Source organism: Vipera berus, assembly GCF_964194415.1.
Source record: "Vipera berus genome assembly, chromosome: 1".
In the NCBI taxonomy this organism is placed as follows: domain Eukaryota; kingdom Metazoa; phylum Chordata; class Lepidosauria; order Squamata; family Viperidae; genus Vipera; species Vipera berus.
In genome coordinates, this window is record NC_138202.1 from 312,384,516 (window position 1) to 312,398,882 (window position 14,367).

General features: G+C 38.7%; 1 protein-coding gene across 6 annotated transcripts; it reads left to right on the forward strand.

Moving 5' to 3' along the window:
* The first annotated feature begins 559 nt into the window (after positions 1 to 559).
* Positions 560 to 13,295, forward strand: ANGEL2 (angel homolog 2). 6 transcript variants are annotated; one of them, XR_014024585.1, is made up of 10 exons: positions 560 to 743; positions 4,207 to 4,613; positions 6,000 to 6,256; positions 7,148 to 7,217; positions 7,815 to 8,236; positions 8,980 to 9,106; positions 10,867 to 10,930; positions 11,525 to 11,688; positions 11,859 to 12,148; positions 12,891 to 13,054. XR_014024585.1 is itself a non-coding variant. In XM_081313580.1 (10 exons), the coding sequence occupies exons 2-10, from the start codon at positions 4,214 to 4,216 to the stop codon at positions 12,918 to 12,920; spliced, it is 1,608 nt and encodes a 535-aa protein (XP_081169706.1). In that variant the 5' UTR covers positions 560 to 743; positions 4,207 to 4,213; the 3' UTR covers positions 12,921 to 13,295. The 6 variants fall into 6 exon arrangements, 3 of the variants coding, with proteins under 3 accessions (XP_081169706.1, XP_081169705.1, XP_081169704.1); XM_081313580.1 differs by having other exon boundaries at positions 12,075 to 12,148; positions 12,891 to 13,295; XR_014024584.1 differs by having other exon boundaries at positions 11,525 to 12,148.
* Positions 13,296 to 14,367: the final 1,072 nt, after the last annotated feature.

Genomic DNA, 14,367 nt, shown 5'->3' on the forward strand with positions numbered 1-14,367 from the left:
TAACCAAGAGAGTTTTCCAGCGCCCTTTCCGCTTCCGGTTCCACCCCAACCACCAATCAGTTCGATATTTTGGATTTCGGAAATACGAAAGAGATAAAATAATGAAGAGCAGTTTCCAGTTCGAACTACCTGGCTCCACAGTAAACCCTTTGATGAATCAATCCGCCCGCCACGAAATAATCGTCTAAAAAAGAATTCAGGGTTAAAAACTAGCCACCTCTTTGATCTTTAGCGCAGCGTTTCCCAACCTTAGGAACTTGAAGATGCGTGGACTTCAACTCCCAGAATTCCCCAGCCAGCATAGCTGGCTGGGGAATTCTGGGAGTTGAAGTCCACGCATCTTCAAGTTCCTAAGGTTGGGAAACGCTGCTTTAGCGCACAGTTAAGTTTCCTAAAGGGAGAAAATTAGGAGGGTTTTAAAGAACCCAAAGAGAGTTTCTCAACAGGTTGTTTTTCGTGACTCTATAGGAAACGTGATAGAAAGTGACGCCCGTGGGGGAAAAAAATAAAACTACAAGTCCCATGCGCCGAAGCGAAAGCGGGATGGGGGGGGGGAAAGAGGGTCGGAGAAACAGGTGGACTTTGTTCTGGGGGAGGAGTCGCCGGTTGGGAGCACGCGAGGGCCTGAGTCCTGATCGCGCGCGGTAAATGAAAGAAGCGGCGGCGGCCTGAAATGACCCCTCGGGCGAGTGACGGTGGAGAGCAGAGGCCTGACCTGGAGAGCGGAAGTAGCCCACTCGGAGGTAACGATATGGACCCTCGTGGCCTAGGTCAGACTCTCCAAATCCTAGTGCCGTCGGATATGTTGGGCTACAACTCACATCGCTCCCTTAATACGGTCACTGTAGTCGAGCATCACCGGAGAACGCTGGATAGAGGGATAAGAGCGGCCCCTTCTGATATAACCTGCTCAGGATAGGATGTGGAGGATCGTGAAACAAAGGAGTCCTTGGTGCTCTCTTAAGCTTGCTTGTTTTCCTGCAGACATTTCATTACCCGAACTAGGTAGGTAACATCATCGGTGCTAGCAATATTACCTAGTTTGGGTAATGAAACGTCGGCAAGAAAACAAGCAAGCTCAGAGAGCACCAAGGACCCTTTCATTTCAACAGTTATTCTCCTTTATTGATAGTGAAACAGACAATCAGTAACCAAGCAGCACTTCCCTATACTGTATACAGGCTGGGTTAATTCATCACCTTAAGCCATAGACTTAAACGGGGTGATTTGGCTGAAGGCTAATACATTGTATCAATCCAGCCATTGTGTTTGTGAAGCTTAGTTTAGGGCATCTCAAAGGTGCTTTTTCAAGAGGCAACTGGACTTTCTTGTTTTTCTTTGAAGATGTTTCGCTTCTCAGTCCAGAAGTTTCTTCAGCTGTGACTGGGTGGTGGGGAATAGAAGGATTTATATTCCTTGCAGACAGCTGGTCATTTGCATTCTTTTAGAGAGTTGTTGAGGCTACTTGGGGGTTTGTCTGTGTCCTCAGGATGACCTGAATAGTGCAAATGGGTGTGGAGCCTTCTTGGAACTGCTGAAAGGACTATGTTGTAGACTGGAGATAGATGATATCATATCCCTTCCCCTCTATTGAGAGAGGGCTGTTTAATTTTGACATAGATGGTCTCTTTGACCCCTCTTTCAAATCAGCAGTCCTCTCTGTCCAAAATGCTGTCTTTGAAAAAATGGCCTCTGTCTTTTAAATGCAGACGGACTGCTGATGGGTTTGTTCTCCTAAGTTGTGCCATACGTTTATGAAGGGGTTGTTTTGTTTCCCCAGTGTACAGATCTGCACATGGCTCACTGCATTGCACTGCATGTACCACATTGCTCTGTTTGTGTCTGGGTGTTTTACCCTTGGGGTAGACAAACTTCTGCCTTAGTGTATTCTTTGGTTTAAAATGTGCATGTATGTTTTATTAGCTGAAGATCCTCCTGAATTTTCAGGGACAACTGTGAAAATAATGAACAAGGAAGGTGAATGTTTTTGTTGTTTGAGACAGATGTTTCCAAAAATAACTGATGCCAAGCTTAAGGAAAGTATTTTTGTTGGTTCGCAGATCAGATACATCATCAATGACAAGTAGTTCAAAGATCTGATAATGGGGCCAGTGAAAATAACTTGGAAAGCATTTGAAGATGTCACTGAGAATTTTATTGATAACTGCAGAGCACCAAACTACTGTATATTCAGTGGTTCACAAACCTCACAGCATACAAGACCATAAAGTGTAATATGTCGCTGAAGATTCATTTTCTGCATTGAGTTGGATTTTTTCCCCAAAAATCTAGGTGCAGTCAGTGATGAATATGGTGAAAAGTTTCAGCAGAACATTGCCACAATGGAAAAATAGTATCAAGATAACTGGAATCCATCAAAGTTGGCTGATGACACTGCAGCGAGTTGCATCAGACACTAAATACAAATAAAAATCAGCAAAACACTTTTGATGAAGGTTGTGGCTTGGATCATATTTATATGGAAATACTTAGTGTAACCTTCATCTTAAAAGGAATTTAACAAAGACATTATTTTTATGGCATAAAAGACTTTGTGGATACCCCAAGCTTTTTTAAAAAAAAAATGAGTTGGTTATAAAACACTCGGGCACAGTTAAAATCACATAACATTGGATAAGAAAAGTTTTTTTCAAAAGCTTCGCTTCCTGAAAAACTTTTGGTGATTATTACAGACCCTTCACACTGAACACAAATATACTTTCAGAATGACTGCCTCATGCAGGAATCTTGAGAAATATGCAATTAACTTTTAAAGACTATAATGTATTTAATCACTATTCCGACGTCTGCAAAGGTTCAACAGGACTAAAAAGGGTTTTGCTGCCGATTTTTATTTGTAACTTGTGTTCCATTGCAAGAGAAGATCTGGATAGAACCTGTTTATTAGATTTATATCCTGCTTTTTGTACAGGAGTTTGAGGCAGCTTACATAGTACTCCATCCTCCTATTTGTCCTCAAAATAGCAGCTCTGTGAATCAGTTGTGCTGAGAAAGAACAACTGGCCCAAGACTGCCCAGTTACTGAGAATGGACTAGAAGCTGGGCCTGTCTGCTCCAAATCTAACTCTTTAGCCATTACAATTCACAGGTTCTCATGTTCATGTAATTTCTTTTTTAAAATATTTTTATTAAATAATAACACGTCCATTCAGTTATGGATTAAAAAGTTGCCAAAAGGGGGCAAGGAGTAGTTGCATACATTATTCTTAGAATAGCTTCAGAAATTTTAATCAGGCCTTACTAACTGTTTATTCACACTCTTGTAGTTGGCACAAAGCCTTGCCCATCACGTCAGGGCCAAAAAAGAAGTGGTATTAAGATAAAAAGATTTGCAAAACTGTATTCATACCGTTACCATCATGTCTACTGTACTTTAGTCCTGAAAAGGAACTTGAATATAAAAGATACTCAAAATGTAAATGAAAAGACCTGATACAAACCTAGCAGGAGACCAAAATGTCCAGCATTCTGTACCTTCTGCAGCCAACTAGAAAACAGGATACAGGTAGTCCTCGACTTACAACCACAATTGGGAATTTTGGTTGCTAATCATGGAGTTTGTTAAGTGAGCTGTACCTGATTTTATGACCTTTTTTGCCATGGTTATTAAGTGAATCACTGCAGGCGTTAAGTGAATTGTGTTGTTAAGCAAATCCAGCTTCCTCTATTAACTTAGCTTGTAGGAAGCTGGCTGGAAAAATTGCAAATGGCGAATCACGTGGCCCTGAAATGCTCAACCATCATAAATATGTGCCAGTTGCCAAATGGCTGGATTTTGATTACATGACTGTAAAGATCCTGCAGTGCTTGTAAGTGCGAGAACTGGTAGTAAGTCACTTTTTTTCAGTGCTGTTGTAATTTTGACCAATCCCTAAACAAACAACAAATGGTTGTAAGTCAAGGAGTACCTGTAGCACAAAAAGTATATGAAAGCAGAAATATCTTCCCACTCATGACCCCAGCAACTGGCTTTTACCTATACTTTCTGTTACTGAAATATTGATGCCAGTAAGTGATGATTATACACTTTTCTGGACAGCTATCTTAAACATTGTGCAAATGTTGCCAGTCTAAATTTTTAGGTAATTGTAACCTTTTCCCTCTGTTCCTTCTCCATTTATTCTTCCTCCTTTCCATCTTAAGTTTTCTATTACAGAAATCTAACCACTGTTGCTTTTTTTCTAGATATCCCATGCTGTCCCGCCATGTTCACAGGCTGGTTAGAGATTGGGGCTTTTACCGGAATCATCTTCAAAGACACCTCCAGAATGCTCAAGCTTTTCAGTGCCTGAATTGTGTGGAGTACTATTCTTGTGCTTGCTACCCACACTTGAACCTTCAGAATTTTGGGGAGAGTTGGAGACTTCCCCTGTTCTGGAACTTGCAGCTTTCTCCCAATCTCTGCCAAAACTATTCCATTCATTTTCGTACTGCAAAAATGAAATCTGAGGACTGTGAACCAGTTTTAAAAAAAAGAAGACATACTGAGGTTCAGGACATTAGTTGCAGTGTTGAAAAAAATATAAATGTATCTTCTTTACATGAAAAATCATCATCTCCGCTTAAAGAAGGAAGCACTCCAAAACCAAAAAGTAATATGGCATTTTATTATGTTGATTGTTGGTCTTAATAGGATATGGAAAATTAGCTGGAGCATAGAGAATTTGGATAATCTGTCTAATTTTTATGATTGCCCAACTTTGGGTGACAAACAGAATAAAAACATATCCCAGAAACCTCCCCCAAACCAAGAAAAGAGCTCCACAAATGTCATACACATATACCAGAGACCCCATAACTAACATTCTTGAGCAAAGAACTAAGTCTTCACAGCCTTCCTAAAGACAAATTGGGATGGATAATATGCATCTCGGGGAGGGGGGCGGAGAGGTTGTTTCATAGAGCAGGTGCAGGTGCCTATAAGAGGAAAGGTACACTTCCTGGGACCCATCAGGTGACATTGCTCCATCAAAAAAAATCCAGAGCATTCCCACTGCCAGATCTAATGGGATGAGCAGAGATCAGTGGGAATCAGCAGTCCCACAAGTAACCTAAGTAAGGTAAAGGTAAAGGTTCCCCCGCACATGCATGCTAGTCGTTTCCGACTCTAGGGGCCGGTGCTCATCTCCGTTTCAAAGCCAAAGAACCAGCGCTTCTCCGAGGACGTCTTCGTGGTCATGTGGCTGGCATGACTAGACCAAAGGTGCACGGAACGCTGTTACCTTCCCACCATAGTGGTCCCTATTTTTCTACTTGCATTTTTACATGCTTTCGAACTGCTAGGTTGGCAGAAGCTGGGACGAGTAACAGGTGCTCACTCTGTTACGCGGCACTCGGGATTCAACCCGCCAAACTGCCAACCTTCTGATCGATAAGCTCAGCGTCCCTGATTAACCTAAGTAAACAGCTCCCTAATCCAAGACATTGAGTGACACATTGAAAAAGATAAGTTGTTGCCCAATGCACGGTGTAAGTTCTTTGGAGGAACAACAGGATATCAACTGATTTTAGTACCTCTCTTCTTCAACTACACTGCCTGGCATTTATTCATATACTTAAAAACTTCATAATTACCAGAGGTGTATGTAGATATCCCAGAGCACACTTTTTGGGTCCTCAGTAAATGAAATTATTTCTTCTTAAAAATACCCTCAGGAATCTTTTAGGTAATCTTGATATGCTATGCTATGCTATGCTATGAATAAACATTTCTGAGAGCAAAGATGCCCCCACAATTTGTAAGTGGGAGTCAGTGTTAATGGAAAATAGCAGTATTATGCAATAAGAAAAAAAATAATTTGACATCTTCTAGTTTTCTTCTTGATTATTGTTTATACATTGTTCCTGCTATGCATCTGGTAAATAGATCCAAATTGGAGTAGATTTACATTAACATACTAAGATCTATAACTAATTAAATTCAAAAATATATTTATTTAAACCTTATTTCCATCCCTTGATTTATTGTGTTTTGCCAGGTTTGATCAAGAGACATTGGGAATACTTTTGCCATCAAAATACAAAAACAACAGTTGTTGGAGACAAGATGCAGGTCAACCAAGATGATAAAGACCCACAGACAAAATTTGATTTTACTGTAATGTCATACAACATTCTTTCCCAGGATTTATTAGAATACAACCCCCACCTCTATAAGCATTGCCAGCAGCAAATACTAGCTTGGAATTATCGCTTTCCCAACATTCTTGCAGACATCAAACAGCTTGACGCAGATGTAAGTAGAAAGCTGCCAGTAAGAAAACTGATCATGGATACATGGTATCGTTCTTACTGATAATAAATGTACACAGGTGCATTTGACATATTACAAATTTAAATAAAATTGAACATATATGTGATATAATTTATTTACTCTTTTTTATTCATTTAATTAGATCTACCTGCCCCCCTGACTTGCCATAATGACCCTTGTTGACTTAAAAGTTAAAAACACCATATAAAATAACAACCAATATATAAAATCTACAATGACCAGTAGAATAAAAATAAATGCAATAAATAAGAATACCCATTGTCCTCCAACTAATCTCTCAACTCCTGTGTCTAGGAACAAATCCAGGCCTTCCAAGACTTCAGAAAGCCAGTAGGGTCAGGGCCAATCTAATCTCAGTAGGTATGATGTTTCAAAGGACACTTACCTCTGGCAAATCTGACATCAAAAGTTTTCTTCATGAATCTTGATTTACTTTCTTGCAGTACAATGTTACATATGTTTTCTTAGGAATGGGTCATTTTCAGGTGGAAAAACATTGAGAAAGCCAACAGTTTCACAGAAAATCTGTTACTTTTAGCATTATAAGCTACCCTGAGCCTAAGAGTATTTACATAAATCTGCATAGCATCATGATCACCTAAAAATCCTGTTGCTTTTGCTGAAAAAGCTATACATATATTAACTCTGTCTCTCTGAAATCATTAAGACTTGGAAATTCTTAACTTTGCTTCGATTGCATCCAATTCTTATCACCAATCCTTTATTTAATGTTAAATTATCTGTGTTAATTTTTATTTCTGTATTAATTAGAATTCAAATCACTTCTAAAATAATAATGCTAGGGGATGACATGGATCTTTCACTGTTGCTCACTTGCTTCCCTACCCACAGGTACTGTGTTTGCAGGAAGTCCAAGAAGACCAGTATGGAGTAGAGATCAAGCCAAGCTTGGAAGCCCTAGGTACTATACTTCGGTTATATGTAACCAAAAAACCCTACATAGTAAAACAGGGAGCTTATTTACTTAGTTATAAAACTATATGGAGTACTCTTCCTTAGTTTACACCCTTGTGTTCTATTTACCCCCAGCCCTGTTTCAGTACTGAAAAGTGAGCAATTTGTAAGAAAACAGCGGCAACTAATAGGTTTGCTCTCTTTCCTATCCCACTCTAATAAATAATCCTATTATCAAACCAACAAATGATTTTTAAATATGTGAACATATACTGTATAATGGATTATTTTATATGCCCTTAATTCTTCAGAAGTTGCTCATTGTGAAACCTTTATTTTGCCCAATCGTTCCTACCTAATCATGACTCTAAATTGTTTTGCCTAATTATGTTTTGTTAAATCATAAATGCTGAATTTGCACATTGTGCTAATCCCTGATTTCTTTATCCCTGCTTTGTTAAATCAACTGTAATGAGCAGGTTCACCTGGTGCTCTAAACCTAAAGTAAACTGCATTACAGATTAGCATAAGGCATAATTCTTGCTCTTATTCTATGGTGTAGTTCTTGGAAATCATGAAACTTGTCCTTTTCTGGTTTTTGTAGGCTATCACTGTGAATACAAAATGAGGACCGGAAGAAAGCCTGATGGCTGTGCCATATGCTTCAAGACCTCCAAATTTAGTCTTCTTTCCTCTAATCCTGTGGAATTCTTCCGTCACAATATCCCACTTTTGGATAGAGATAATGTGGGGCTGGTTCTGCTCCTGCAGCCTCGGTTTTCCTACAAAGCTCCCACAGCCATCTGTGTGGCCAATACACATCTCCTGTATAATCCAAGGCGGGGAGACATTAAACTAACCCAGCTAGCCATGCTCTTGGCAGAAATTACCAATGTTGCCATTCGTGAAGATGGGTGTTTTTGTCCCCTTGTCATCTGTGGTGATTTCAATTCTGTCCCTCATTCTCCTCTGTACAATTTCTTGACAGAAGGAAAGCTGAATTATGAAGGTCTGGCAATAGGAAAAGTAAGTACCTCTTTGTGAAGCTGTTGTGAAAACAAAGACAAAACTAGTGTCCCTGAAAATTAGTCAGCAACAATTATTAATTTCTTGCAATAAGCAACTGTAAGAGTAAAGATCGCACTAAGGCCTGCGCGAATTGAAAGCCTTGTGATGAAATGGAAAAATTCAGGGGGGAAAATGGGAAACCTCTCCTCTCTCCACCCACCCACCCTCACCCACAGTATGTGACTAAAAAGCCCTGGAATTGGTTTCTTCCAATGTTTCTGAACTTTTCACTCCCTCCTCCCCTATGTCTTCCTCTCTCGAATGGAGAATAAGCAGGCATACATTAAAGTTTGTATACCATGCCTCAGCTCATCCTGATCTGTGACAGGACTGCCACAGTTAAGAGGGCGACATGCACGATGGATCATTTGAAAGCAGAACATGAAAATGACAACAGTGTATTAAGGGGTTGGCCCAGTAAAGCCTGCCTAGAGATCTTAGTTGTGTGAACACTGTTGTGAGTTCTTGGAGGAAAGCTGTGTTACACAAGTTTAAGACTATTTACGCTATACTTTGAAATAGACAAAGCGTTTTTACATTCTAAAATCTTGAAATAATAGCCAAGAATGAATAGTAACCCTGCTAAGTTTATATGTGACACTAGTTATTCTAGTGGGTGGAACACAAAAGCTATGAAGGGTTGTTTTGGGAGAGCAGACATACATTCTCATTTCTAAGAATATATCTTGTTTTGTTTTAAGGTGTCTGGTCAGGAACAGTCCCCAAGGGGCAATAGGATACTTAACATTCCCATTTGGCCTCAAAGCCTTGGCATTTCTCAGGACTGCATGTATGAGGAACAGCAGAAACGCCTAGTACAAGAAAGAGGTACCTTTTTTTTTTTTGGAGACCAGGGAGTGTCTTTCTGAACACACTGTTTCTCTCAAAGATGATTGTTAAGTATTAGAGACTGAATGTTTGTACAGGAGCCGAGAAAGCAAATGTAATAGAACCAGGATTGCCGTTTTTGATACTTATTCCAAGTGCTCGACTGTAGGTATAAGCAACTTTTGTAAAGGATGGGAATGAAGGCACTTAAAATTGTGTGAGTGTCCCTGAACATATACACTAAATCTGTAGCTTTGTGATAGAGTATCTGCTTTATTTACTGAAGGCCACTATATGAATTTTTGATGCATTCTTTTTTTATATAAGTAGCAGATGAAATTAGGGGGGGGAATCTACCTGAGACTTTGGAGAGCCACTGCTGCAGAAGTGAAATATTGGGTTGATCAGAACTGGATAGAGTTTGGGGAACAGGAGCTCACTTAATATTTTGAGGGGGTCTGAGGGCCACAGAGTAGGTGGGCAAGAATGATTTTTTGTGAATTTTGGAGATGCTCTTGTTTTTTAAGTGTAATAATGCTTGGTGAAACATGCAAGTAATAGATGTGATTTTATACAGTCTCACTCACATATTTATGCTTTCCTGTAGTCTTGTAACGCAGTTTACACATAACGTCTATCTTAACATTTCATTCACATTTCATCCCATTTATTATATTTATTAAGGCCAGCCAAATCTGTTGTGACTCTGAATGGCATGCAACATTAAACAGTTATAAATACAAAACAAAAAAACCAGGCATCCAGAAGAAAAATGCCAATCTCTGAAAAGAGCCATAGAATACACAAGGGGAGTGACACCCACTCCAGCCCAAGGCCTGGGAGAAGACCCAGACTTTAAGGGATCTTTTAAACAATGTCTGGGGTGGAGGCAAACAAATATCTGGGGGATTTTGTCCCAGAGGGCAGAAAAGACGTACATCCAAGGCCCCATTAGATACACTTTCATGGATCAGACCTTGATCATGCCAGCTGTGCCTAATCAGGAACTTCAGGAAACTTCACTTTTAGTGCTAAACAATCATGATTAGAGGTGGCTTCTGCTGCAGTGTATTAAAGGTGCAGATTGTTTTTAAGGTGCAACAGAAGTGGCTTCCTATGTTCCAGTGTTCAGGACTGAATTCAGATGCCATTCATTTCCCTAAAAGGTAGCGATATAAGAATTATTCCAAAGAATTATATTTGGAAATTACTGTCTCTGGAACACATAGATTATTTAGATCTGTTCTGTGCAGCATGAAAGTAGTTCAGCAGATCTTATTACTCCTGCCATTTTGGCAGCAAAAATTATTTATAAAAACCTTTAAGAGCCAACATAATTGCTTGCATCTGTATCACTGACATTTTATATACAAAAGAGTCGCACTTGTGAGGTGGACAGCTATGAAAGAGAGAGATGATAGACAGTTAGTTAGTTAGTTAGTTAGTTAGTTAGTTAGTTAGTTAGTTAGTTAGTTAGACAGATACACAGACTTCTGTTTGCATTTGTAGCTCATGCCCAATACTGTGTACATAGTTAATCTATCTTGAAGCTGTTCTTTTTGAGACTGAAAAAAACTCAAATGGAGGACAAGTATTTTTTATAGAAACTGACCCTTTCCAATTAAAATAATCAAGCAGCAAGTTATGTGAAAAAAAATTCTACCTGAGGTTCTGAAAACCTGAATTTTCAATCAAATAGGTACACTAAACTAACTGATTCTAATGTCAGGTTCCTATCATCAGTGTCTTTTTTTTTCTAGAGAGCAAAGAGACTAAAGACACAAGTTTGGAACAGTCAGAAGAGATCCTAATAGTAGCAAAAAGGTAACTCGACAATTTTTATTAATGTGCTTTTCAGTTATCAATACTTGAAGTACCCAGCTTTAGCTGGATTTTTATAAATGCAAGCTTAAATTAAAGCAAAAACAATCCTAGAAGTATCATCAAACATGGACAAGAATTTGTGGGAAGGGAAGGGAAAGTAGCATATTCATTCACTTTAATTAGCAAGGGTGATTTAAGAGATTGTGTAAGCATGGTCAATATTATTACAGTAAAACTGCAGTGAAGGGAAGAGTTAAAAAGACAGGCTTTCTCTGTTTCAAGTTTATTAAACCCTAACTAAACTGTATGGTGAAGGTTTTCACTTAAAAGTATTTCAGATTTCTACCCAGGGATATATAAAACCTTATATATCTTATAAAACCTAGGTTAGTCTAGGTTAGTTTATTCTGTGATGACTTGATAGTGGAAAAAAAGATGATTAGCAGATGAACCTTTAAATGCTGGAGTAGAGGGAGGTAGTCTATGTTCCTGAGTGTCTGCATAGTTATCTTTACATGTCGATAATGTAGATTTAGAAAGGTGGGTTTGTGGTATGGGGAATATTCAGGTTTTTAATCACCTCTTCCATTTTAGATTACCCACAGATATACATCACAGCTTTCAATTGTCTTCAGTCTATTCTCATTATCTGCATGACAGTGGAGTTCCAGAAGTAACAACCTGCCACTCCAGAAGTGCAATGACTGTAGATTATATCTTCTATTCTGCAGCCAGGGACAGTGTTACTCAGGAACCAGGTAACCAAATCTGTACCAGACCTATGGCCAATTTGGTACATTTTCACCCATGGCACAACCAAGTAGAAAGTAATATCTTTGGTTCCCTACAGCTTACAGTATCCTACAAACATCAAAGAAAGTCTGTTTACATACAAGACTGTATTTGAATTTTTGTATTTCCCAAACAGATGGCTTAGTCCACATCCTAGCCTAGCATGAATATTTGCAACTTGCCATCAACAAGTAACATTTTTTCCCTTATCTTTGCTGTGGTGAGTTCCCTCTTTGCATAAATTCCATCCTTAGAATGGTAGTGATCAAAAGTAAATCTAGCTGATTCGTATATTTATTTCACTCAAGTTTAAGCTGCAGATATGAACACCTAAAATTGTTGATTTCTGCAGAACTCAGGTTGCCATTAGAGGGACAGAAGAAATTATTATGGCTTGAAAAAATGCACCCATGTCCTATTTTAATCGTGAGTGTTTTTGCTTGGAAGTAATGTTATGAATCCTGCATGCTCATATCTTTTAGCAAATAATATGTTCCATAAAATATGGCCTGGTTTTGCTACTTCAGAAAACTTATGTAAATATTTAATCTAGCAGTAGAAAGTCTGGAAATCATTCACTAAATGGTGCTAAAATGTAAGCATGCTAAAACTCTTTGCTGCTGTTTGTGTATATTCCAACTGGTGCATCACACTTTCATTAGAAAGTCTTTCTCATGTTATCACACACTCTCATATGTAGTTAGCAGAACAGAAGGTAACCTTCTTTAACAAGGCATTTTCAAAGTGTACAGCTTTCCAACTGCCAAAATTCTTAGCCAATAAGGATATGGCTAGAAATTCTAGCAATTGAGGTCCGCACATCTGGATGCCCACATTGAAGAAAGGTAGTTCTTACTAATGTCAGACTCATTGATAGCACCATAATATATCCAGATTTGGCCAGAAATGGAATTGCCTGTCAAGCAGTTTCTGTATTCACATTGTATATATCTGAAAAGTCTTTCTTTCTTTCTTTCTTTCTTTCTTTCTTTCTTTCTTTCTTTCTTTCTTTCTTTCTTTCTTTCTTTCTTTCTTTTCTTTTCTTTTCCTTTCTTTTCTTTTCTTTCTTTCTTTCTCTTTCTCTTTCTTCTTTTTCTTTTTCTTCTTCCTCCTCCTCCTCCTCCTCCTCCTCCTCCTCTTCTTCTTCTTCTTCTTCTTCTTATTCTAGGAGCTAAGGTTCTTTTCAGTGGAGGCCTGAGTCTTCTGGGTAGACTGTCATTGGTAACTGAGCAAGATCTGTGGGGAGTCAATGGACTTCCTAATGAAAGCAATTCCTCTGACCATCTCCCTCTCCTGGCTAAGTTCAGGCTGGAAGAATAACTTGGATGAAAATAATTGATGTCCTCTCTTCTTCTCTCATCTTAATTTTTATCAAATCCAGCAAAAATGACTGAAGGTATTTTTAAAAGATCTGCTGTAAATTATCGATATCACTCACATAAGAAAAGCAAACTACTTTTACATTTCTTTTTTAATCAATGAAAATATTTGTGCTGTATTTAAAAATGTATATGCAAATGTATATGTTTTCACAGAAGTGGTATAAATTACTTTTTAAAATAAAAATATTATTGCTATGCTGGGGTTTTATTAGCACATTTTTTATTTTAAATTTCAAAGCAAATAATATAAGAACACATATCCCTATATTCTTCCATGGAAACAGATCTCAAGATATCTTTAATTTGGTCTATGGAGAAGCCATAGATCTTGCAGGTTGGAACAAAAGTGGTACAGCTTTCCTCGATAAGGAAATGCAGCAAACTACACCATCACCATTTATGTGGATAATTAGCGTTACAGATATGACCGGGACTACTTTTATTGACATCATTACTATAATAGCATCTCAGCCTGGCCTTGTTTCATAAATCCAATTGTTGGTCACATCACTTGAGGGATGGTTTACAAACCCTGCAAATGAGATAGCTGTTGGACACTCTTAGAAAGTAGGAAGACAACTTTGGAAGCTCTGCTCATTTAAAAGGCATTATAGTTACATGAGAGGGACGCGGTGGCTCAGTGGGTTAGGACGCTAAGCCTGTTGATCAGAAGGTCGCCAATTTGGGTTGAATCCCGAGTGCCGCGTAACACAGTGAGCACCTGTTACTCGTCCCAGCTTCTGCCAACCTAGCAGTTCAAAAGCACGTAAAAATGCAAGTAGAAAAATAGGGACCACTATGGTGGGAAGGTAACAGCGTTCCGTGCACCTTTGGCGTCTAGTCATGCCGGCCACATGGCCACGGAGACGTCCTCAGACAAGCGCTGGCTCTTTAGCTTTGAAATGGAGATGAGCACCAGCCCCTAGAGTCGGAAACGACTAGCACACATGTGCGGGGGAACCTTTACCTTTTACCTTTATAGTTACATACAAATAAAATATTGCTAAGTACTGGAGGTCTTAGACAAAATCTTTATCAAAAAGGCAGTTCTCCTGACATATTCTGTGATAAAGTGGGCTCTTAGATGCCAAGCTTCAGTATTTCTGCTCAACAAGAGTCCGACAAATTATGATGATATTTACATATTTTCTTTTAAAAAGAGCATAGCTAACTGCATTTGAATACATAAAGCAATGAGAAGGATGTACCTGATGTCTTTGTTATGAAGGTTGCTACATTAAAAATAAAATCCAGACTCAGTTC

Bases quoted from the DNA above. Each gene is read 5' to 3' on its own strand.
- ANGEL2 (XM_081313579.1), top strand. From the start codon at position 4,214: ATGCTGTCCCGCCATGTTCACAGGCTGGTTAGAGATTGGGGCTTTTAC. The intron at 10,931-11,524 runs GTAACTCGACAA...CTTCCATTTTAG, and splicing joins ATCCTAATAGTAGCAAAAAG to ATTACCCACAGATATACATC. The intron at 11,689-12,890 runs GTAACCAAATCT...TTCTTATTCTAG, and splicing joins CAGTGTTACTCAGGAACCAG to GAGCTAAGGTTCTTTTCAGT.